Source organism: Micrasema longulum, unplaced genomic scaffold (genome assembly GCF_059751315.1).
Source record: "Micrasema longulum isolate JH-2025_06_02 unplaced genomic scaffold, ASM5975131v1 h1tg002161l, whole genome shotgun sequence".
NCBI classification, from domain to species: domain Eukaryota; kingdom Metazoa; phylum Arthropoda; class Insecta; order Trichoptera; family Brachycentridae; genus Micrasema; species Micrasema longulum.
The window spans coordinates 37982-61494 of record NW_028279326.1 but is presented as its reverse complement, the minus strand read 5'-3'; the positions used below and the strand labels follow the sequence as shown (position 1 = coordinate 61494).

The following is a 23513-nucleotide window of genomic DNA, read 5'->3' as shown; positions in this document are numbered from 1 at the left end:
AGTAAACATACTTTAATTCACAAATTTATCCCCTAAATTAGGAAAAAATAGTATCTGAAGTAAATATGTTGATATAAGGAAAGTTTTTAAGCATAATAATACACGTGTCGGGACAATAAATGCCAAAAATCAATGTAAATCATGGGAAAATATTTGAAATCAATTTCCTGTGAAAACTGACTCCTTTAACAGCTTTGACGCTCCTACTGCTGCAACCAAACATACTGCAATTCACCCATAGTGGATTTTTATTTATTTTAACGTAAATATCCAAGTTATTTACAAACAAGGCCAAGAACAGCGACAAAAGCATCGTTATGTTTATGTTTATGTTGTCAAACAAAACAAAATGGCCACCAATATGTTGCTAACCAGCAACACTTGCGTTCTATGAAACATGGTGATAGGGCTTCTTTTTAGGTTCACGCATTATTACTCTGAAGTTTTATCAGTATAACGACGATTCGTTGATGAGCCCATTTACGCCGCGCGCCCTTAAAATAGTTTCTCTTGTCCCGCAGAACCTCGTGCGCAGCATGTCCATGGAGCAGCGCTGGCAGGACCTGGCCACGCTGCTCGCCCTCCCCGCCCAGCACCACCACCACCAGACCCAGCAGCACCAGCAGCTGCACCACCACGAGCAGCACGATCTCTACCAGGGCCTCGGGTGAGCATCTTGTCCGTTCCGTGTCTGATGTGTTTGTCGAGACGAATTGTCTTATCGACAAACGAAATCGACGTTTCGTTGCCATGAAAAAATATGGTGTTATTTGTCATTGATAAGTAGGAACATTGGTACTTGTGTATGATTGAATTCCAAATCTGAAAATAATGAATATTTAAATATTGAATTACAGTAGGTACCTAAGTACTTGTTTATGTTTGAATTCCAAAACATGAAATAATTCGTTTTCAAATATAGAACTCTTTTTGCAAATGTCAAACTCTGCTCTTCTCATCAACAGGGTTGCATTGTATTCAGGAATGCGATTTTCAAAAATGTTTCGAATGTCAGTTGATATTTTTTTAACATTACCAAAAATCCAGTTAAAAGAAATAAACACGTAGAAATTATTACGAATTCAATGAATAATATAATTGTGATCTATTAAAAACGAATGTTTGTAAAAATTCAAAATCATTTTTTTTATGCATTAAAAAAATAACATCTTCACAATGTTTTATTATATGCATTCCCGTCGAATGCAACCCTAATGATGATTAAAAAAAAACATTTACGCTCCTAATTTTTTTCTACTTAATAAATTGAAGATTTTAATAGCTACAAACACGCTCGTGGCAAAAATCTACATTTCGCTGAAAACCGCACGTATTTTTTGTTTTTAAGACAAATAAATATTTGCGTTCTTATGATTTAACCAAATATTTAATTTTGAGGGCCATTTTCAACGAGTTGTAAATAACTCACTATTAGAAAATGGAATCAAGTTGGGGTAAAGTGGGATTCGAACCACGGAACTTTGGTCCGTGAGTCCGAGACACTAGCCACAGGACCACAACCCGATTTATATATAAAGGGTGTTCTTTAAACCCTGTCACATCCGAAACCACGATGATCAGTAAGACCAAGAAGACATATTGGCACATTAAAATAAATTTTTAAAACGAATCAAATTTACAAAAATAAAATATTAAAAAAAAAAAAGGGTTGCTTACTTCTGCAGTGGAGTAACGAGGGGTGGGGAGGAGGGGGTCTGATATACCGTCAACCGCGCGGCGGCGCCTCTTCGCTTCTCCCCTGCAGAAGTACGCAACCATTTGTTATATGTTCGGCATACTAAATGGTATAATCGATGTTCCATCATTACTGGGACAAGTAAAATTCAATATTCCGACTCGTAGATTGAGAAACAATGAAGTACTGTTCATCGATCAGCATAGAACAAACTATGGCCTAAATTCTCCATTGACCCGCCTTTGTCGTATTGTTAACTCAAGACAAGATCTGGACTTTTTTGGTTTAAGTTTACAACGATTTAAACGAGCACTAAATAAATAGTCCAGATCTTGTCTCGATGTCCCTTATGTTTGTCAATGCTTCTTTCTTTTTTCTTTAAATGTTTTAAACTACTCTTTTATTGTAATATTTAAACCTCATAAATTGTATACATGAACAATGTCCGTTAATAAATAAATAAATAAATAAATTTGTTTTTTTTAATATTTTCTTTTAAAAAAAAATGTTTGTCCAGGTTTTTTAAATATGCTTATGTCTTCTTGCCCATACTGATCATCGTGGTTTCGGATGTGACAGGGTTTAAAGAACACCCTGTATAGATTACTTACGTATTATATGTACTTTTGTGTGGGTACAAATTAATGATCATTTTTTGTAGATTACCTATAAAATAAATCACAGCTCGCCACTGGGGCATATCAATCAACCCTCGCATAGATAATAAATTTTAGCCTTATGTTTCCGGTCTCTCCGTAAGGACATTCTCAGTCTACATAATGTCAGGTCTTATTACAGGCACAACGCGGAGATGTCGCCAGGGTACGTGGTGCCCCCGTACGCGCCCCTTCCTGCCGAGAAGCCCGTCATACCTGCAAACGCTGATCTGTACGGTGAGTCACCGAGGATATTGTCGCGAGGAAAAAGCATGGTACGTGTGCGGGGTGACCAGGAGCCTTATGCTGGAAAGATGTGACATGTTGTCACCCACTCGACAATAGTCGATTGGGCATCTCGATCGCTTTGTCATCATGCTATTCTTGAAAACCCCCCGACAATTTAATCACAAAGACGAATGAGAACGTTGCAACACCAACTTATCCGTATTAATCTAGGGCTCAACTGGTCTCCTGCCACACGTTGTAACGGTCAGTGTAGGTTGAAATAAATTATTTGGTCCCAGGTGGGCGACATTATAGAGGTAGGTTATCAAAAATCAATAAGCAAAATTTTAAGATTAAGAAGAATAATGCAGATAACCAAATAAAGTACCTACAAACAACTTACCATTCACCAGTTTCGCTCAATCGGCAAGAACATGAGAATTCTCCAAAAGAATAAGATGGCGTATAAATTAAATTTTATGAACGGAATCAAAAACGTTATATATAAAATACCTTACTGTAAAATGGAACAAATATGACTTAAAGATCTGGATTTTATGAAATAAACAACTCGTTAGTGAAATACAAAATTTTAATAAAAGAAGCAATTCTCTACAAATGTACCAAGATTAGTTAATATAAAAATTCAGAATTCTGCCTAGCTTATATGAGTAAGTGGTCGACAATAAATTTATATAAGAAATAAATATTCGTGACAATAATAATGACAAGTGAAATAGATTCTTGATTGTTTTCTTCTCGAGATGATATGAAATAATGTTGATTTTACAAAATAAAATCCGAAGATGGGACTCGATATGCGATGTCTTCGGTTGATGTATTTTACTCGTGGTTGGCTCAGTTGATGATTTCCCAGAAGATTATTTGCCGACATTTTAATTCAGTAAATGATCGTCTGCTTCCTTGCATTTGTAAATTTGTGTATTGTGATCTTGAAGAAAACTTTAAAGTCTGACACCGACTTTTCCAGGTATTTACGAATAAACTTCGTAATAATTAGTGATCCATTCGAATCATGGAGTAAATATACTACATTGTAAAATCTTTATCGTCAGACACAGTACATAAAAGGTGGAGTAAATAAAATAGAAAAAGGTGAAAAATGGAAAAAGATAGAAAAAGGTGAAAAATGGAAAAAGATAGAAAAAGGTAGAAAAAGGTAGAAAAGGTAGAGAAAAAGGGAACCTGTATAAAATACAATCTCATTAGAATATGATATCTCTCTCTACAAGAATTTCGGTAATAGATTTAAAACAAATAGTCTTACGTTACGTTGAACGTTCCCTTTCTTGAAGGACTACATTTTTGAAATGTGCGGTCGCCTCTCTTTGAGTCCTTGCGCGACAGTTGGACTGTTCGTCCCGAGTTTTCAAATGGAAAAGGAATCTAATTCTAATGCACGGATATCGTATGGATGAGTTACTACCGCGGCCGTCAGATGGCGCTAAATCAGGCAATTTAGAATTATAGCGATGTATGTATCACAAGTAAATTTGTTGGCTAAGGAATGTAAACGCGAAATCGGAGTGTCGTGCATAGTTAGTACCTACGTATGTACTCGTAGTTGCAAACAACTCCGTACTTCTAGTGACTCGATTCAGTATTTTGAAGTTAATAAGATTCAGGAGTTCACAACAATCGAGCTCCGAATATAAATTTAAAATAAAAAAGAAGGTCTTTTATTTTCTACGATCTTCTAATAAAATTCAATTTAAAGTGTCTAATAGATACGAGGGCGGATTGAAAATGAAGCTACCTAAGTAGGAAAAAAACCCTTTTTTTTTTCAAAAACCATTTATTTATCAACATAGTTTTCTTTTACTTCGACACACGTAAGACGATATTCCAACTTTTTATACCACCTGAATAATACGATTTCGGGAACCTCTCAAAATACGCGTTAGTTTCGGTAATCACTTCTTCGTTTGAGCTGAATCTTTTTCCTGCGAGCCATTTTTTCATGTTTGGAAATAGGAACAATTACTAGGGACTAAAACTGAACTATAAGGTGGATGATCAACCAATTCGAAGTGTATTTCACATAATTTTAGCATCGTATCTAAGCTGTGTGAACCGGTGCGTTGTCTTGGAGAAAGAACACTTTTTTCTTCTTTAAATGTGGTCGATTTTCCCTGATTACATCATTCAATCGATCCAATAATGCACGATAATACTTTCCTGTGATTGTGGATCCTTTTTCAAGATAATCGATGAGCAATATTCCGTGTGTATCCCAAAATACAGTGGCCATAACCTTGCCAGCCGATTTCACTGCCCTTGCCTTCTTCGGAGCACTTCCACCAGCTTCCACCCATTGTTTCGATTGATTTTTGGTTTAAGGTGTATAGTGGTGCATCCACGTTTCATTGACAGTTATTAATCGACGCCAAAAATCAACAGGATTACGCTTTATCGTGTCCAAACACTGCTGTGAAGTGGTCTCTAGAACTGGTTTTTGGTCAACACTGAGCAAACGCGGCACCCCTATGGCTGATAGCTTTTTCATATGCAAATCTTCATGCAAAATGTTGAACACACGTTCATATGAGATGTTTACCATTTCAACAATCTAACGCAACTTCACTCGGCGATCATTCATAACTATATCGAAGATTTTCTTGATATTTTCTTCAGTAACCACCTCTTTTGGCCTTCCTGTTGATGGTATTGTTGCAGTGCTTGTTCGGCCGCGTTTAAATTCAGCAATCCAATATTTGACCATGTAATCTGACGGAGCAGACTCACCGTAATGTTTACCGAGCTTTTCTTTTGTCTCTTTCGCCGTTTTCCCTTTCAAATAATAGTGTTTAATCACTGCGCGAAATTCACTTTTTTCCATTTTTCTAGAAACACAAAAGTTGTTTACTTCAAACGACTACAACAAATAAACTGATCGATGAATTTGGGTGACATTTTAACTGCTTCCGTTTGACGGATCGCAATTTGGAAAAAATAAATATTTTTTGTGTTTGTGCTGCCATCTAGCTCTAGGTAGCTTCATTATCAATCCGCCCTCGTACGTGTAATTTATGTTATCTAAGGGAACCTTTAATTTTAAAAAAATAAATCAGTATAATACCTTTTGACATTGATAAGCGATAAAATAATTTTAAAATCATGCTTCCAGTGGAACTTCATTTGATAATCAATTAAAGTTACGATGTCACATTCGATTGTTAATGTCGAGTGCTTTGGGGCACTCGAGATAAAGTTGATTGTTTTTCGATCGACTGCATTTGTATGGGTGGTTCAAGAATGCTGTCACTCGTCGAATTACGAAAGTCGCATATAATTCTAAAGACGAACGAGTCCAGCATGAGGTCCCAGATACTCGCGGTTGAAAAAAAGTGGTGATTTTCCCATATATTTTTTTTTACTGTCTTATTTATTTATTTATTTATTATATACATACGGCCTAAGCCAATTACAACAGTTACATGAAGAAACATAAATGCAAGAAACTGAACAAAAAGAACATAAAACTATTTAGCAAAGACAAACAAGGGCAAAACAATAATTGCATACAATATATTAAAAAAAACTAAAGACCAAAAACTTTGAGCTAAACCATGCCAATCCAACTTCATCCCACACTGTTTAGTCGCGAAGAGATCTACGAAAAGCCGGAAGATCTATTCCAAAAAATTCAAAGTCGTGTGATGAATTGACTAATCTACTCATTCTGGACATTGGGGCATAAAAACGAAAGTTGCTCTTAGAAGATTTTATAAATAGCAGAATTTGACTTCTGGTGACACGGTTGGGAACATGAAAAGAAATTGATCGCAACAGAGATGGGACATCACTTAAAGCATTAAGTATTTTGAAAATGCATATAAGGTCCATCTCAGTTCTACGTCTCTCCAATGAAGACAGATCAAGAGATTGCTCTATTTCAAAATAGGAATAATTACCCCTTTGTAATCCGAGCAACCATGCCACTTTTCTTAGAAAACGGTGTTGGACAGACTCGATATGGTCAATATGAGTCCTGTAGAATGGAGACCAAATAGGAGAAGCGTATTCTAGATGGGGTCGAACTAGTGAGCAATAAAGAGTTTTGATGGTAGGTAACATGTTAAATATTTTAGGTATACTGTATTGCAGTGTCCTTTTGCCATATTTATTGCAGTATCTAGGAACAGCCAGCCCTTCCATACTAGTAAACCTGGTGTTGTAATCATGTACCAACTTGAGTTTATACTTCAACGGAAGATCTATTCGCTGAGTCAAAGATATTGGATGTAAGACAATTGTTTGTGAGGTGCCTACTACTTAAATTTTATGATAAATTAAGTGAGGTCAAAAGAACCCAACAAAATATAAACACTCGTTCAGCAACACAAATTAACTGTATTGTCCCATTTGTATCAACCGCCTTTGGTAAAAAGCAATACAATGTAATTGCTCCAAAAATATTTCATGATTTATTGCCAAATATAAAAGACTAAAAAAGTAAAACAAATCTTAAAATAAAAATAACTGCACATATAAATAGTGTAGCGAGAGATTTTTTTGGAAAATATATGTATATCAAAAAACGTAGTACTTTATATAATTGGTACACATATTATTTATATTTTTATGTATTTCATTGCTATATATTTGTTTTATTATATATTATACTATATTATTTATGTTTAAGTAACATGTATTCTTGACACATGTATATACTTTATATTTGTATAATAATGATTTTTAATTTCTTACATTTGATTAGCCAGGCATTTATAATGAAGTAGTTTTAGTTTTTCTTTTTTATGTTATTGTTTTATTAGTATAGGACTACTTACGCTCTAAAGATAAAACATCTCCATCTTAGAACAGGCTGTGCCATGTTAGATGGAGACTTTCATAAACAGAGAACACTCCGTTTTCATTTTACATTAATTGGTTTTCTATAGATTCCCTGTTATTAAGTATGTATATTATTTTTTTGCAATAAATTTATAAGTAAAAATATTTTTTTTTTTTTTCCAAATTTCTGTGTTTTAAAATTAATATCACAATTAATTCACAAATATTACCGTAATGTAAAATATTATTTGCTCATTATTATAAGTAACTTATATAGCGCCATTTTTGTAATATAATACCTCAATGGCGCTTATATTTTTAATTAATTTAACATCAAATTACCTACCTTTTCGGGAAATAAATACATCGGTATATTTTAAAGTAATTACAATGCTCGACCCGAATTCGGCCCGTTGTTTTGTTTCAAACCATAGCTGACTTCGTGTTTAATAATCCTAATTCAATTTTTGTGCCTATGGGCGGCTCCATCACTCCGAGTTAGTTTCTGTATACTGACGCGACGGTTGTTTGTCCAGGGGCCGGAGCCAACCTGGGGTCGGCCGTGGCGGCCTCCATGAACATCCCGCACGGCGCGCCCTCGGCGCCCCCGCCGCCGCCGCCCTTCTACAAGGCGGAGCACGCGCCCCAGCACGAGCAGGACCCGGGGATGTACTACCAGGTGAGTGGAGGACGGAGAGCGAGGAGTCGGCAGAAAGCGTTCGGCGGAATGTCGTACTGTTAAATAGTAAAAAAATAATTTATTTTATGTTATTCATGAAAAAAGGTATAAATGTCTTATTTTTTGGTGAATAATTGTCTTAAACACACTATAATAGGCTTGTTTTTGCGTTTTTATATCAATTTTCGGAAACAGAGTTTCATGTCTGCATGAAAAAACTGATAAAATCGATTTGATTCGTTCATGGTCAGTGATCAGTAATTTCCCATCACTAGTGACATTAGTTTGGCAGCTGTCATTTTAATCAAGCTATATTTTAAGGACTAAAGTGAACTTTGAACTCAAAACATGTAACAATTTTTATTTTGCATAAAGCGGATATTTTTACGTCATGTTAAATAATATACGATGAGCAAATTAGCGTAAAAAATTTGACCACCCTGGCAACACTAACAAAATGACAATTTTGTTTTCTTTGACAATCTGACAAATGGAAAAAAAAATTTTTTTTTGGTAATGCATTTGCTACTTACACATGAAATGTGGTTCCATCCTGTTTCTTTTTGATCCCAGTAGTATTTCTACACTTTAAAACGACACAACACAGCATAGTTGAATCCAAATCGGGAGTTTCGTACTGAGCGACGCTCCTATGAAGCTTATGGTCAAAACGTAAAGATGAGGATATTTTTATGTCATGTTAAATAAAATTTGATGTTTAAAAGATAATGTCCGTCAAATGTCCAACATGGTGTTGTTTAATCCGAGAGCTCCGAATTTCATTAGTTCTCTCATTAGATAAGCAAAGTGGCGTAAAAAATTTGACTACCCTGGCAACACTAACAAAGTGTCCATTTTGTTTTTTTCGACAATCTGACAGATGAAAAAATATTTTTTTTTTAAGTAACGCATTTGCTACTTACACATGCATTTGCTACTTACACATGAAATGTAATCCCATCCTGTTTCTTTTTGATCCCAGCAGTATTTCTACACTTTAAAACGACAGAACACGGCATAGTTGAATCCAAATCGGGAGTTGCGTACTGAGCGACGTCTCCTGAACTAATGGGTCAAAACGTAAAACTACTCATTTAAGAGTCATTTAGTAGTAGTTTAGTCGCCTTCTGTTTGATGCGCGTATGCGGTTTCTGGACTATTCCTAATTCTATGGTTTCGTCTATTTACATATATCTGTAAATTCCGATTTAACACGGATGTTATTTCTAGCCAGTCAGGACATGAATATAAAACGAAATCACACATCATAAAAATTATGTTTTGTTTTTTCAGCAAAACACGACTACAGAATTGAATGGTACCCAAGATGGCTTCCTGTCGTCCATTTTGAATGATGAAGATCTGCAGTTGATGGACATGGCTATGAATGAAGGTAATTGTTTAAATTTTGACCTAATTTTTAGTTTTTCATCGTATTCGCGATCACAATGGAACATATTATTAAATGTCTAAATATTTACGTTTCGCGACGTATAATCCAGAAAAAATGAATATGTGCCATAGCATTTCTGATTAGATTCTCAAAAAACTGCTTAGCAATCAAAGAGTTAAAATTACGTAAAAACATTCAATATACCACAGTTAGAAACCGATAATAATGATAATATTATTATTATTTACTAATTTAGATACCCTATCTCAAATAAAAATAATGCTATCTATTAATTGTTTCCGATTTTGTGTATTTTCCAAGATCTTTCATAGATAGCTCCCGCGATATACGCACCAGATCTAACGGCTTAGCTGGCACGCTGTTATTGCGTGTCCGTGACTCGGTGGATATATTATCGTTATGTAATTCGGGCGAAATTGATCGTTCGGCCATCTAATTAGTTCCAATCATTTGTTTGTACAATGTTTTGAGCGTAGAATTAAAAATAATCCAGAAGGAGCGTAGAATCATATCTGAATACATCGGACTGTGTCCAATGTTTCTTTTATGTTTAATTCTCTATGTTTAATAATAATAATTATGGATAACTTATATAGCGCCATTTTCGTAATAAAATACCTCAAGGGCGCTTTACATGGTGATTCTATTGTTAAGTTAATTTAATTGAAGCTTTTAAATTTGTAATTTAATTAAAATAATTTATTTTGTTGTCACGTGCTACGGATTTATTGAAATGATTTAGAGAACAATTGGGTTTTAAGTTTTTTCCGAAACATCACTTTACTTTCACAGCCTCGCACCTCTGCTGGGAGAGCATTCCATGCCATAGGGCCTGCGACCGCAAATGCACGTTCACCAAATTTAGTGCGCTGTTTGCGTAGAGGTATAATAACTTTTCCTCTCGCCGTAGACGTAGCTGATCTAAGCGTGAGACGCCTGTCAGCTAGTTCATCTGGAATGCATAGTTCCCTTAGATATTCCGGAGCCGAGTTGTGCAGTGACTTATACATGAGCCAACAGAGTTTGTATTCGACCCTCTGTGGAAAACGTAGCCAGTGTAGTTCCCGAAGTAGTGGAGTGATATGACTGAACTTAGAGATTCCGAAAATAAGTCTCGCTGCGGCATTCAATACAGATTGTAGGTTTAATAGCACATTGCGAAACGAGGCTCGCACAGAGACATGCATATTTTATAGGCCCGAAAATTTTTAATTCTCTTTTTACCGATAATATTTCATTGATTCCGAACTTTGAAAATTTTCCTTCTTTTAAAAAACACGCACTATCCTGGATTCAAACTAAAGATATGAACTCTTTTTTTCTATGATTTATTTTGTTGCCCTTTAATAATAAGGAATATTTTTTTAAGTATTTTTTAATTACTATAAAAAAAAAAAAAAACATATTATCTTTTACAGAATATTTGATTTTTTCTTTCTTATGTTACACAAAAATATTACAACTGTCCATTATTTATTATGGGAGCAAAAATTCATTATCATTTTCTTGTATACCCACGAACAGGCCAAGCCTTTGTGGGATTTTTTCGTTAACTACTTTTCTATTAATATGTATTTCGTTGATATGTAATTATGCTGTATTTTTTTGTAATACTCTGTTTTATTATTATGTTTATTGTAAGAAAACAAAAAAAAATAAAAAATAAATAAATTTTAAAAAACTATGATGCATACTGAAGCTATGTCATTTTAGAGCGTAGATATGTGTACCGCGACGTACGCTTCCTCTTGATTCATATCGATGTAACTACCCAAAACTCAAAGGTGGGGGTTGGTAGTATATCTTTATAATCGCCAGAGGGAATTTATCTTGAACTATACCGTTAAGGTGAAGGTATGACGTCTTTATTTTCCCATCATATTTGAGGCCCTGATTTTATGGCAGCAGGAGTGGTGTGGAGCCAGCCAGAAGTCCAACAGCTCGGCAGCTGTTAGCAGTTCTAGGGGAGGGAGAATGGTGGGTGAAGTTTGACCTGTTGTACTCACACTGGAACACGTGTCGGGGTCTGATGGTCCTCGTGGGTACACGTAATTTTATCAGGGATACTAACTTTGGGCAATCTATTTGGGTGCACATCACTTTGTGCATTAGAGTTATGGAATTTGGGCAATTTATTCACCAATCCAGTTCTCCTTTCTCCGCTGGATGCGGATGGAGAAATACTAACTAACTAACCATCACGCCATTTCCCCGGAGGGGTAGGCAGAGAGGATAGAACGCCACACCACTCTGTCCTGGCACACTTCCTTTGCTTCCTTCACATTCATACATCTTCTCATGCACGCACGTCGATTATTCCGACTTTTCACATGACCACTTTCAAGAATTTGTTGTACTTGATCATGCCATGTCTTTCTCGGCCTTCCTCGACTTCTACAACCGGACACATTCGCATCATAAATCTTTTTAGCCGTTCTTTCATCATTCATTCGCTCCACATGACCGAACCATCGCAAAAGACCTTTCTTAATTTTGTCGATAATGCTTAACTCAGCCTTGCATTCTGCTCTAATTTCGACATTAGGGCACCTATCATATATTGTTTTTCCGCACATTCGCCTGAGGGATCGCATTTCAACAGCATTCAGTCTACTTTCGTCCCTTTTTTTCCAACTCCATGCTTCGCTTCCATACATTAGGGTTGGTACCAGAACTCCATTATGAACTGCTAATTTAGCCTCTTGCGATAGACACTTATTTGCTACGACAGACTTTAAGGCACCATTAACTCTGTTACCGGCACTAACCCTCCTTTCAATATCCTTGTCCATATTTCCATCTCTAGTAAACATACTACCCAGATATACAAATTCTTCGACCTGTGCAAACTATCTCCATTTACTACAATCTTACATTCAGTCATAGTTACATTTCTTTCAAAGACCATGACGTTCGACTTTTGCACATTCATTAGCAAATCACTCTCCTTGCACACTTCGTAAACCTTTGTAACCGAGGATTGCAGTTCCTCTTCGCTGTCAGCTAGGAGGACTGCGTCATCGGCGTACAGTTTGGAGAAATTAATTCCGTTTTAATTTTATTATTTTTTATTCTCAATTGATTTATTTTATCGCCTCGGTCATTGTGTGGAATGATTTTTTATAATTTTTAAATTTCAGTAGTCTCCGAGCCTTATCAGCGTTCGCACGTCTCTCTTTCACCCGGCGAATTCGTTACGTCACACCACGTTATCTTATCACAAAAAAACACGATAAATCAACAGTATTACGCTGTGAAAAAATTCCTATAAATACCTCTGCCAGTGTTTTTTGTGCCGAATTAGTATTTATCTCTAGGCGTGTTTGATGAGACTCGAGGTTATTCGCGATACAATTAATTGATGTATGTAGATGAATTGACTCCGTCGATGCAAGAAGTGCGTGCATTCATCAGAATCTGCATTTCTTAGACAAGAACCAGCCGGATGGTTATGAAATCTTCGACGGGTGCCATGCAGACATTTACATCGATGGAATTTTTAATCGCATCGACCAGAAATTTCTGGCGTACCAGCTAAAAGTGGTGTGCCGACGAAACGAGACTGAAACGACAGTTTTGACAAGCCAAAAGTTTCGAGGTGTCTCCTGGACACGAACGTATATCGTTTTTGTGCGTCTGACAGTAATCATATTACATGAATCGTCCAATAATCGAGTCGTACAAGAAGATGCACAGTCCGCGTTATATGAAATGCGTTAGATGCTTCGAGTTACAACACTATTCGAGCTACGGAAGTTTTAAGTACAGGGTCTAAAGATCTTGGACGCGAGGATTTGTGATCTCCAATGTTCTAGTCACCCGCGTTGACTTTAAGTATTTGAGGCTGTTTTTAGCTTATTGGCAAGTCTTGAAACTGGGTCATACCAATCTGTTAATTAGTGATATTACTGTCGAGTTTTTAACGTCCAGGTGTCGGAAGTGCAAAGTTCCAATCTGATTCTGGAACCAGAATTGTGGTAGGATCATCGTGACTTTACGGTTTTATTGTGTGTGATATATGTATTTACCCGAGATAACGAAGAATCAACGAGTCATTGCGCATACAATCGAAAGTTATTCGCTAACCATATTTGGTCACGCGCTCGAACGCGATTAGATTAAAAAAAAAACACTTAATAAAGAAGACACAACTGAAATTAGTTGAAGCAATCATTTATTTAAGTATTATTTATGATTTAAATAAAAAAAATATGGAGCAATAAAAGAAATTGATAAAGGAAAGCAAAGAAATGCTATCAATGGTTCATGAAATTTCATCAAATTAATTTTACTCCCAGTGAAAAATAATCAAACTTTTCTTCGCCTATCTAATCTTCGAAGATGAGATTTGGCTTTAAGGTTCTACGATATCAAAGGTTTCATGAGTGATTTTCTTCAAATACAAAGGATTAGGATAACGTATCGCAACACGGCGAAAACGAAGTGAGATCTTTTGACTTTGTACTAAAAGCAATCAATTAAGATACGCGATTTTTGTGTCGGTCTGCTGATAAAATTGGTATCAATTGAAACGAAAAACAGACCACTACTTTCACGAGTGAACATTCAAGGATAATTCTTGTTTGTTGTGATTGAACACACTTATTGTCTGATAAAAAATTATCTGGAAAATCCACTTGACAACCGTTCTATATTTGTAACGAACGTTTTGGCTTTGAAAGAATGGCACTCTCATGCCTACTCGAGTATTATTACAATTTAATGGATGGAAAAATAATGTAACAAGATAAAAAAGTACTTCAAAATATTGTCTAAAATTATTGAAAATATCCTTTAAAAGCTTGTAATTGACATCTGAACACAGTGCAATTTATGGGAAAATCATTGCATCCATATTAAACAATTTCGTTATTTTCAACACCTGTGAAGGTCTGGAGTAAACATCATCCATCTTCGTAGTTTTTTCTCCGGCCGGCTTCAAACTTCAATCGGCCCACGTCAAGAGTTCTTCGTCATCGTTTGCGACCATTTTCGTTCGTCGTTCTTTCGTTTAAGCGTAGATTTTCGTCACCAAAATGAGGTATTTACAAAGGATGGACATCGGGCTGCTATTGCCTGGTCCGATAGTGTACCCGATGCATTTCTACCCACCAGCGATCTTCTACATGCCGCAGGATTATTTCGAGAGTACGTTGTTCAGTATTTTAAACCTATTTTTAAAATTATTATTGACGAATGAAAAATCCCGAATATAAAAAAAATTAAAGAAAAAAAATTATAGCAATATTCTTCATTTATGCGATCTACCGTTCTTTCGAATTTCGGAAGAAAAATCTCGAAACTCGGAGATCAAGTCTCTATTAAAATTAATACACAGCGTACTAACCAACTATCGCTATTTTTAATTATTATTTTGAATTTTGGAATAGAACACACATAAACACATTCTTGTGTGTGCTTTATTCATAACAATATACATTTTAGGGTATAAGAAGCAAATTTAGAAACCTCCACTGAAGGACTTACTGAGATATTTGCGAAAAACTTTGAAAAAATAATTGTGAGATTTCTATTTGCGCTTCACCAACTCAATGGAGAATGCCAAGTTTGCGGTGTCAAGTAGTATAGTTGAAATATTTTCTTGCAAGATTTAGAGATGGTTTTGAATTACGCTATTATTTAAGTAGGTAGGTTTTCTCTGTTCTCTCTTTTCCACATCCGCTCCTAAGTGGAGCATGCGGGCATCACCAGTTGCCTCCGGGAGACTCTATCGCCAGCCAGCACTCTCGTCAATCCAGAGCCCCTTAGTTCCACCGAATAAAGTCGAAATATCGTTGTCGTCGGCCTTCCAGGACGGCGAGAGCCCGCAGGTTTAAAGAAGAGGCAACTCGGGTTTAGGTTCTTCTGAGGCATGCGCAGTACGTGTCCAAGCCAGGTCCACTGCCACATCCTCAAGACGCTCGTTATAGGAGGCTGCCGCGTTCGTTCTCGGACTTCAATGTTAGTTATAAAATTGATCCACCTTATAATTAATATTCTCCTCAAGCACTTTCTCTCAAAATTCAGAAGTTTGGTGTTCTGAGCTTTGGTAAAGTTTATAAAGGTTTTTACGTTTAGTTTATTTTGGTATCAATAACGTTTGATAGAGTTGACAGAGGAAAATTATGGAAGGTGTTATCGGAGTATGGAGTGAGCGGAAATCTGACACGAGCTATTGCTTCTCTGTTTAAAGACAGCACAGCATGTGTTAGGGTAAAAGGATCATACACATCGTGGTTTGACATTCATAAAGGAGTGAAGCAGGGATGTGTGATGTCACCATGGCTGTTCAACGTGTATATCGATAACTGCATGAAAGAACTGAAAGGCTTAAGAATGGGAGCAAAAATGGGTGATTTAAATGTCAATTGTCTTTTGTATGCTGACGATGCCGTGCTACTTGCTAACAACAAAGAGGAACTGCAATTCTTGGTAACAAAGGTCTACGCTGTATGCGAGGGAAGCCGTTTGCTGATGAATGTCGATAAATCCAATGTGATGGTTTTTGAAAGAAATGAAAGTATGACTAAATGTGAAATCACTGTGAATGGAGTTATACTAAAACAAGTAGAGGAATTCGTGTATCTGGGAAGCATGTTTACTAGGGATGGAAAGACTGAGAAAGATACTGAAAGGAGGGTGAGTGCCGGAAACAGAGTGAACGGCGCACTTAAATCGACCTTGGCAAATAAATGTTTGTCACAAGAGGCAAAATAGGCAGTTGACATCGGAGTCCCGGTCCCGACCCTGATGTATGGGAGCGAAGTATGGACTTGGAAAAACAGGGATGAAAGTAGGCTGAATGCTAACGAAACGCGATCTCTCGGGCGAATGTGCGGTAAAACTATGCACGATAGATGCACAAATGTTGACGTCCGTACATTATGTAAGGCTGAGACAAGCATTGTCGACAAAATCAAGAAAGGAGCTCTGCGCTGGTTTGGACATGTAGAACGAATGGACAGCGAGAGAACGGCTAAGAATATTTACAATGCGAATGTTGATGGATGCAGAAAAAGAGGAAGACCGAGAAAGACATGGCATGACCAAATCCAACAAATACATGCTCAAAGTCGGTATAATCGGCGCGTGTGCATGAGAAGATCTATGAATGTAGAGGAAGCTAGTGAATGCAAAGATAGAGTGATGTGGAGTTCTATCCTCTCTGCCTACTCTAAGGAGGAAACGGCGTGATAGTTTGTTGTGGTTTTTATAAAAAAAACATTTTTCTAGTGCCATAATTTAGAGAGAAAATACGTAAATACGTTCGTTTGAAGAAAAGTCAGAATGCGTTTCCTCTTAAGATTAAACATAATTAAGTACACTTACAAAATTTTACTAAAAAATCTTCAGTAAAAACTTTTCGGATAAACGTAAAAAAGATGTTGTAACTTTTCATTGGTAGGCAGGTACCTGTTTATGATTGAATTCCAAATCTAAAAATAATAGATATTCAAAAATTATATATAAGTAGGTACCAAAGTACTTGTTTATGTTTGAATTCCAAAACATAAAATAATAAATTATTTTTAAATAAAGAATTCTTTCAGCAAATGTCAAATTCTGATCAGGGATGCACTTTAGTCAGAATGCGATTTTCAAAAATGTGTAGAATATTTGTTGATATTATTTTAGTAGAACGAAAAATCCAGTAAAAAGAAATAAATGGGTAGAAATTATTAGGAAATCAACTAAATAATCTGAGTAGGATCCATAAAAAAACTAATATTGTCTGTCAACATTCAAAAACAAACTTTTTTATTCACAAAAAAATAACATCCATCCATATTTTTGTATTTCCAATTCCATACTTCCATACTTCGCTCCCATACATTAGAGTTGGCACTAGAACTCCGTTGTGAACTGCTAGTTTAGCCTCCCGCGATAAACATTTGTTTGCCAAGGTAGATTTCAGTGCACCGTTCACCCTGTTCCCGGCACTCACCCTCCTTTCAATATCTTTCTCGATCTTTCCATCCCTAGTAAAACATACTTCCCAGGTGCACGAGTATAAAAGTAGTGAATGACGAAATGAATACGGAGCGTCCAGGAAGACGTTTGCGAGAGAGTAACGGAAAAACATCGTTCAAATACCTTTTCATAGAAATTCGTGGATAATTTTATCCTCCATATTGGTCCTACAAAAAATATTTCCAAAAGTCGTATCGAGTAATTTTGACGTAATATAACTGATACTCGGTCGGTAAATCCATCAAATTGTAGATATTCAGAGTAAAATTAAGCATCTAAAAATAAGAGGGATGAACATTCAAATATGCTGGATAAAGGACATGCTGGTATCGTAGGAAATGAGAGAGCGGGTGAACGAGCAAGAGCCGCTACTTGTAAAACAACGGCACCTTTCTTCTCAGAATTTCCCCTTAGCTTTGCTAAACGCTGTATAAAACAAAATACGCAGCAGCGTTGGGAGGATCATTACCGCGCTTCTTCTACAGGTCAAATCACTAAACCCAACGCTGGCTGATGCAGCGAACTTCCGTCATCATCACCAAAGTACTTTCGAAACGACCCAAATTTTTACCGGACACGGAGCTATGAGAAGTTATCTATATAGGTTTAAATGAAGGAATGATGACTATTGTCCTTGCGATGATATTTCTTCAGAGAGTATCGAACATCTGTTATTTCAGTGCCCATTTTTCAGTTTGCAACGCCATAATTTTGAAGCAGAACGCAGGAAAGATGGAATATCCTCAACAGATATCCAGACTGTAGTTAGAAGTAGTTATCACGCGCCATTGTTCTTGAACTTTGCAACAATGGTGATTGGACTCATAAAGGTAATAAACCAAAATCAGTGATCGAACATCCCATTTCCAAGACAAATAAAAACGAGTTTTACCGAGTACCTTAGCCTTGTACATGACACGTGAGGCTACTAAATACAGGGGTCCAAATATATATTAAAAAAATATTTTCAAAAATATTGACGTTCTTTTATTCCTTCCAGGCATGTACACCATGCGGATGCTGGAGGGATCCGGACCTCACCAACAGCACCAGGTCCAGACTACTCTGCATCCTCCCCCCCATCACCAGGCGCACCTTCTCCAGCTGGCGTCCATGGGAGGTTCAGGTGAAGAACATTTTTTTACCGATTTATTTCCACGCGGCCAGTATCTGTTGGAGTGCCGAAATACGGCGTTTATTGCAAATACAAAAAAAAATACGTGAGCGATTGAGTAAGCTGACTGTTGTGTACGCTTCATGTTGCTTGTTTGAAATGCCGAATAAAATTGAAATTCGTTTTCCTAATGCGATCGCTCGAGTCGATTGCCTCGAAATGTTGCAATGAATCCTTGTTTCTAAGTATTACATATTTTTACAATAAATAACTAATTTATTTACACGTAATTTTAATTGGTAGCGCACTGTACTTATGCACGTAATATGCAACCGCCTCTGCTCTCTGCTTACCCTCAAGGAGAAATGGCATGATGGTAGTAGTCATAAGTGACAGGGTGCATTTAAAATTATTTTAAATGTCGGCCTCGTGGTGTAATAGTCAGCGCGTTTGCCTACCATGCAAGAGGTCTAGGGTTCGATTCCCAACATGGTTGATATGAAATCTTTATTTAAAAGAGTGTTTTCACTTTAATCCGGATGAACATAATCCGTGTCCAATTATTAGTAAATACCTCCCCGATAAACTTCAATTTGATAAAGTTAACAATCCTATTTATTTCAACAGAGAGGGAAAACATTTTTGAGAAGGGATTATGAAAGTCTAGGCATTTACAGGGCTTATGACCTGTCATTGGCTGGTTTAAGTGGCCACTTTACACACTGTGTAACATTTACCATTCTGCCCATGTTTGAACATCCACATTTCCTCAACATTTCCATCTGTTGACTTTTGTGAAGTTAAAGAGCTAAAACCTCTATCCACGGTTCAGCCGGATGAATCTTACCCACGTGATAAAGGTTTCAGCTCTTTTACGTCACTAAAGTCAACAGATGGAAGTGTTGAGGAAATGTGGATGTTCAAACATGGGCAGAATGGTGAATGTTACACAGTGTGTAAAGTGGCCACTGAAACCAGCCAATGACAGGTCATAAGCCCTGTGAATGCCTAGACTTCCATATTCCTTTCTCGAAAATGTTTTCCCTCTCTGTTGAAATAAATTTAAATATTAATAACTCCTTAGGGAGGAAATCCAGCCAGTCTGCAAGCATTTGGACATACTCAAACATTGTTGAGTGTTTTCACACTTGAATATTTCATAGTCCCTGCACTGGTACCTGAAGTGTAAGACTGATCACCTTAACTTCATGTCACAAAATTGATCGAGATATGCTGCGATTGGTGTACCAATCCAGTGCCCTATGCACCATTAGGTGCGGAAAGGGAATGATGATGATGATTTTAAATGACGTTATTTGATAAGTGTTGAAATGACTATGGAGTACAGTTAGCAAAAGTGCGAAGATTTGTTTTCATCATCTTGTCTTGCAAATTTCCAGAACGTATCGACGCATCGTCAGACAGTGCTGTTTCTTCCATGGGCTCTGAGCGGGTCCCTTCCCTCTCCGATAGTGAGTGGTGTGACGGAGGAAGCGATTCTGCCCAAGACTATCATGGGTATGTAAAAAAAAATTAAAAACTTGTGTAATGTCGTCACCTAACTCAGCCGATGACAGATCACAAGTTATGTGATTGTCGAAACTTTCATGTTATTCTCAACATCTAAATATTTGTATCAATCCAGAATTTGTGTATAAAGATTTAGACATATTTAATATATGGTTAGCCAAAAAATCTTAAAAGATTGGACGAGGAAGTAAAGCGCAACCTAATATAAAACTTAATAGTGGCCCAAAGTGACTGCCTTGTGGTACACTCTAGAACAAAATAGTGGCCCAAAGTGACTGCCTTGTGGTACACTCTAGAACAAAATAGTGGCCCAAAGTGACTGCCTTGTGGTACACTCTAGAACAAAATAGTGGCCCAAAGTGACTGCCTTGTGGTACACTCTAGAACAAAATAGTGGCCCAAAGTGACTGCCTTGTGGTACACTCTAGAACAAAATAGTGGCCCAAAGTGACTGCCTTGTGGTACACTCTAGAACAAAATAAATGTTGATATAAGTTTGCTATAATTTCTATGAGAATGTGTTGCTTTACATCCTCAGGACCCTCAACCTCGGGGGCGCACTGGTTTTTAAATTTTTTTTTTTTAATATTTGAGTTGCTTTATTATTTACCTTGCTTATAATATAAAAGGTTTTTTTTTGAAAAAAGTGGATTTTTCTGCAATTAAATTTCTTTAAATTTACCTAAACTGTTGGGATCAGGAGGGATATGCTAATGTGGGTCAATCAGGACTTCTCAGCATTTGCACATGTGGAGAGGAAACCACTTAAACTCTTCAGGAGAAGCCGGTCGTTGGCAGTAGTCAACAGGCCTTCCGTTCCACTAGAGGAGTGTTCGGACCACTGGTTAAACCTGAGGATGTTAAAGAGCTCGCCCGATACTTTACTGATTTGGGCTTCGAGGGGGAGATTTATCAAAATTTAAACTCTCGCTTTCCAGACAGTAGCCAGGCTCTTTATAGACCTGGGCTCAGAGGGCGAGAATTATTCACGGGGACCCGTCACAATAGATCTTCACAGGTCGCAGTTACATCAGGAGCTTGCATAGCACTGATTCCCACCTCTAAGAATAAGAATAATAGCATGCTGATATAATTTAGCAGTTTTAATGTGGTTGTTGTTGCTTGGATAGGAAAATGCGGCCATGCGACGAGTCGCGCCAACAGCCCCTGGTTGCTCAGAAGAAGCATCATATGTTTGGAAAACGCTGTTTTCAGGTGAGCACCATATTATTTAAAAATTTTGTTTCTCTGTCTGCATCCATCTTTTTAAATAAATTATATATATTAAAATCTTCCTATCAAATAAATATTTCACTTTGATCTTACCGGGAATCAAGCGTAGGACCTTAATATTCCATTGGTTTTTGGCTACGGCCTGAAGCGTATGCCCTTACCTTCATGTGACAGATTCGCTCGCTGCGCCTATGCGCAATCAGGTGATGCAATAACTGGTACCGGTCATTCCAGGAACAACCGACGCCCGTGGCCCGTCCCCGCCCGATCGGTATGGACCCGACCACCCACGTCCCCGGCGGGCAGTCGCTCAAGTTTGACTACGAGCAACCGCCGCCGATACACGCCACGAGCTACACTCCCGATGTCGGCCATCTGACTCCAGGTAAACAAGTTCTGTCCATAAAATCAATTAATACTTACTGCTTAGTTGTTGCGTCCGCTGGATCAAACCCCGCCATGCCGATATTGCCTTGTCGTTCGCCATAATAAGGTCCCCAGGAGTGCAGCCTTCTCCCATCAGGGGCATGTCAGCAGGTGACGGTTTTCCTGGGTTGCGCCGCAGTCACGCAGGATATCGTTGACGGCAATCCATCTCCACATAACTCAAATTTGACCACTTTACAGGGGAGAGATTTAACATTTCTGTGTTCTTAGTGAATCTTGCTCTACAGACACCTTGCTAGAATGAACCATTCCGAAACTTCTAGATGTAGGTTCCGCAGCGCAGATGAGGGTTTCAGATGGGCGTTTGCCCATACACATTCTATGTATATTATAATTCTATGTCACGCCTTTATTTGTGTTACCTGTTTCCAGAGATGAAATATTCTTGTACGATGGAGTTCAACAGTGGACTGGTGCCCCCCGGAGCTTCGGCCCGGCACAACCACACCTACAGCCTCCCCCCTGCTCCGCCGCAAGGTCTGCAGAGGCCTCCCATACGTGACAAGAGAGGTAACCCAACCTAACACAATAATTTATAAATGCCGTCATATGGTGAAGATGTTCAGAGGTTTTTTTTCTTTTAAAGAGTTTTTATTAGACCTTTAAACCATTTTTTTCTTTTTATGTATCGATATATCATCCTTATGATTTTTTTATTGAAAATACCCACTAAAACTTTGAAATTACAATACCACAAGGTTGGTCCTTCGAGCCGGAATTTATCAGTGCCACTATTATTCCAACGGATCTGAATAACATTTTATTGGAGGGAATATAGAAGTCTAGGAATTTTTAGGGCGTATGACCTGTCATTGGCTAGTTTAAGTGGCCACTATACACCCTGTGTAACATTCACCGTTCTGCTTATGTTTAGGCATCTGTATTCCTTAAATTCTTCCATCTTTGTGAAACTAAAGAGCCGAAACCTTAATTGATGCCGGTGAGATTCTGACCGATTATTTCACCTACATACTAGGCAATACCTAGTTTTATCAACGATATTTTGAGCTGGTCCAAATTTTTGTAGACAAGGTTTTTTTAAACCAGCTAATGATAGATCATAAGCCCTGTAAATGCCTGGACTTCCATATTCCCTTCTATGAAATGTTCTTCAGATCTGTTATAATCTGTAATATATTTATATTCACAACTACCAAGGGGGTTGAATCCAGTTCTTGGAAACTCACTCACTTTAATCCGCACCTCGTGTCTGAGGATGGCGATTGTTCTCGACTGCAGGCATGGCTTGTCTGAGGACAGTCTCCTTCTGCCTGGAACGGTCTTGTGCTTTCGTAGGCATTGGTCAGTGATGGTTCTGATAATTCAGCGACCGAGCCACTCTATCTTGTCGGTTGACGTCCACGCGTCCTTGTCCCTTCGACACTTCCCAGGAGGATAGTTTTCTCCAAACATGAAATATGTCCAAAGACCTGCGGGATTCTTTTCTCGCGCATGGGTCTTAGTCGTTCTCTTGAGCCTAGTTCCCGGAGTCCACTATTACTTGATTAAAATATATTTTTGTTTTCCTCAGGTCGGAGGGGTCTAGAGGGGCAGAGCTCCTGCAGCGGCAGCGGTCCCCTCTCCCGAGACGAGAAAAGAGCCCGAGCATTAGGTAACCATCATTCCATAATTTTTGAAAAATATTTCAAAGCACAAACACCCATTTCTGGACTTATCACTGGAAGCTCTATCCTCCCAATTCCACCTCAACTCGGGAACCATTTCTT

At 37.6% G+C, this 23513-nt stretch overlaps 1 protein-coding gene across 4 annotated transcripts in view; it reads left to right on the top strand.

Annotated features, from left to right (window-relative positions):
• The first annotated feature begins 512 nt into the window (after positions 1-512).
• The window catches only part of cnc (NFE2 like bZIP transcription factor cap-n-collar), a 36160-nt gene continuing 13159 nt past the window's right edge, over positions 513-23513 (top strand). The window contains exons 1-10 of one of the 4 annotated variants that reach the window (XM_088239412.1): positions 513-667; positions 2483-2589; positions 7935-8077; positions 9371-9470; positions 18463-18588; positions 19977-20094; positions 21237-21321; positions 21574-21724; positions 22159-22296; positions 23318-23399. In XM_088239412.1, the coding sequence (XP_088095538.1) occupies positions 537-667; positions 2483-2589; positions 7935-8077; positions 9371-9470; positions 18463-18588; positions 19977-20094; positions 21237-21321; positions 21574-21724; positions 22159-22296; positions 23318-23399 (1181 nt within the window). In that variant the 5' untranslated portion in view covers positions 513-536. Of the gene's footprint in view, positions 668-2482; positions 2590-7934; positions 8078-9370; positions 9471-12674; positions 14640-18462; positions 18589-19976; positions 20095-21236; positions 21322-21573; positions 21725-22158; positions 22297-23317; positions 23400-23513 lie in introns of those variants that run through there. The other 3 variants (XM_088239410.1, XM_088239409.1, XM_088239411.1) reach the window with 3 other exon arrangements.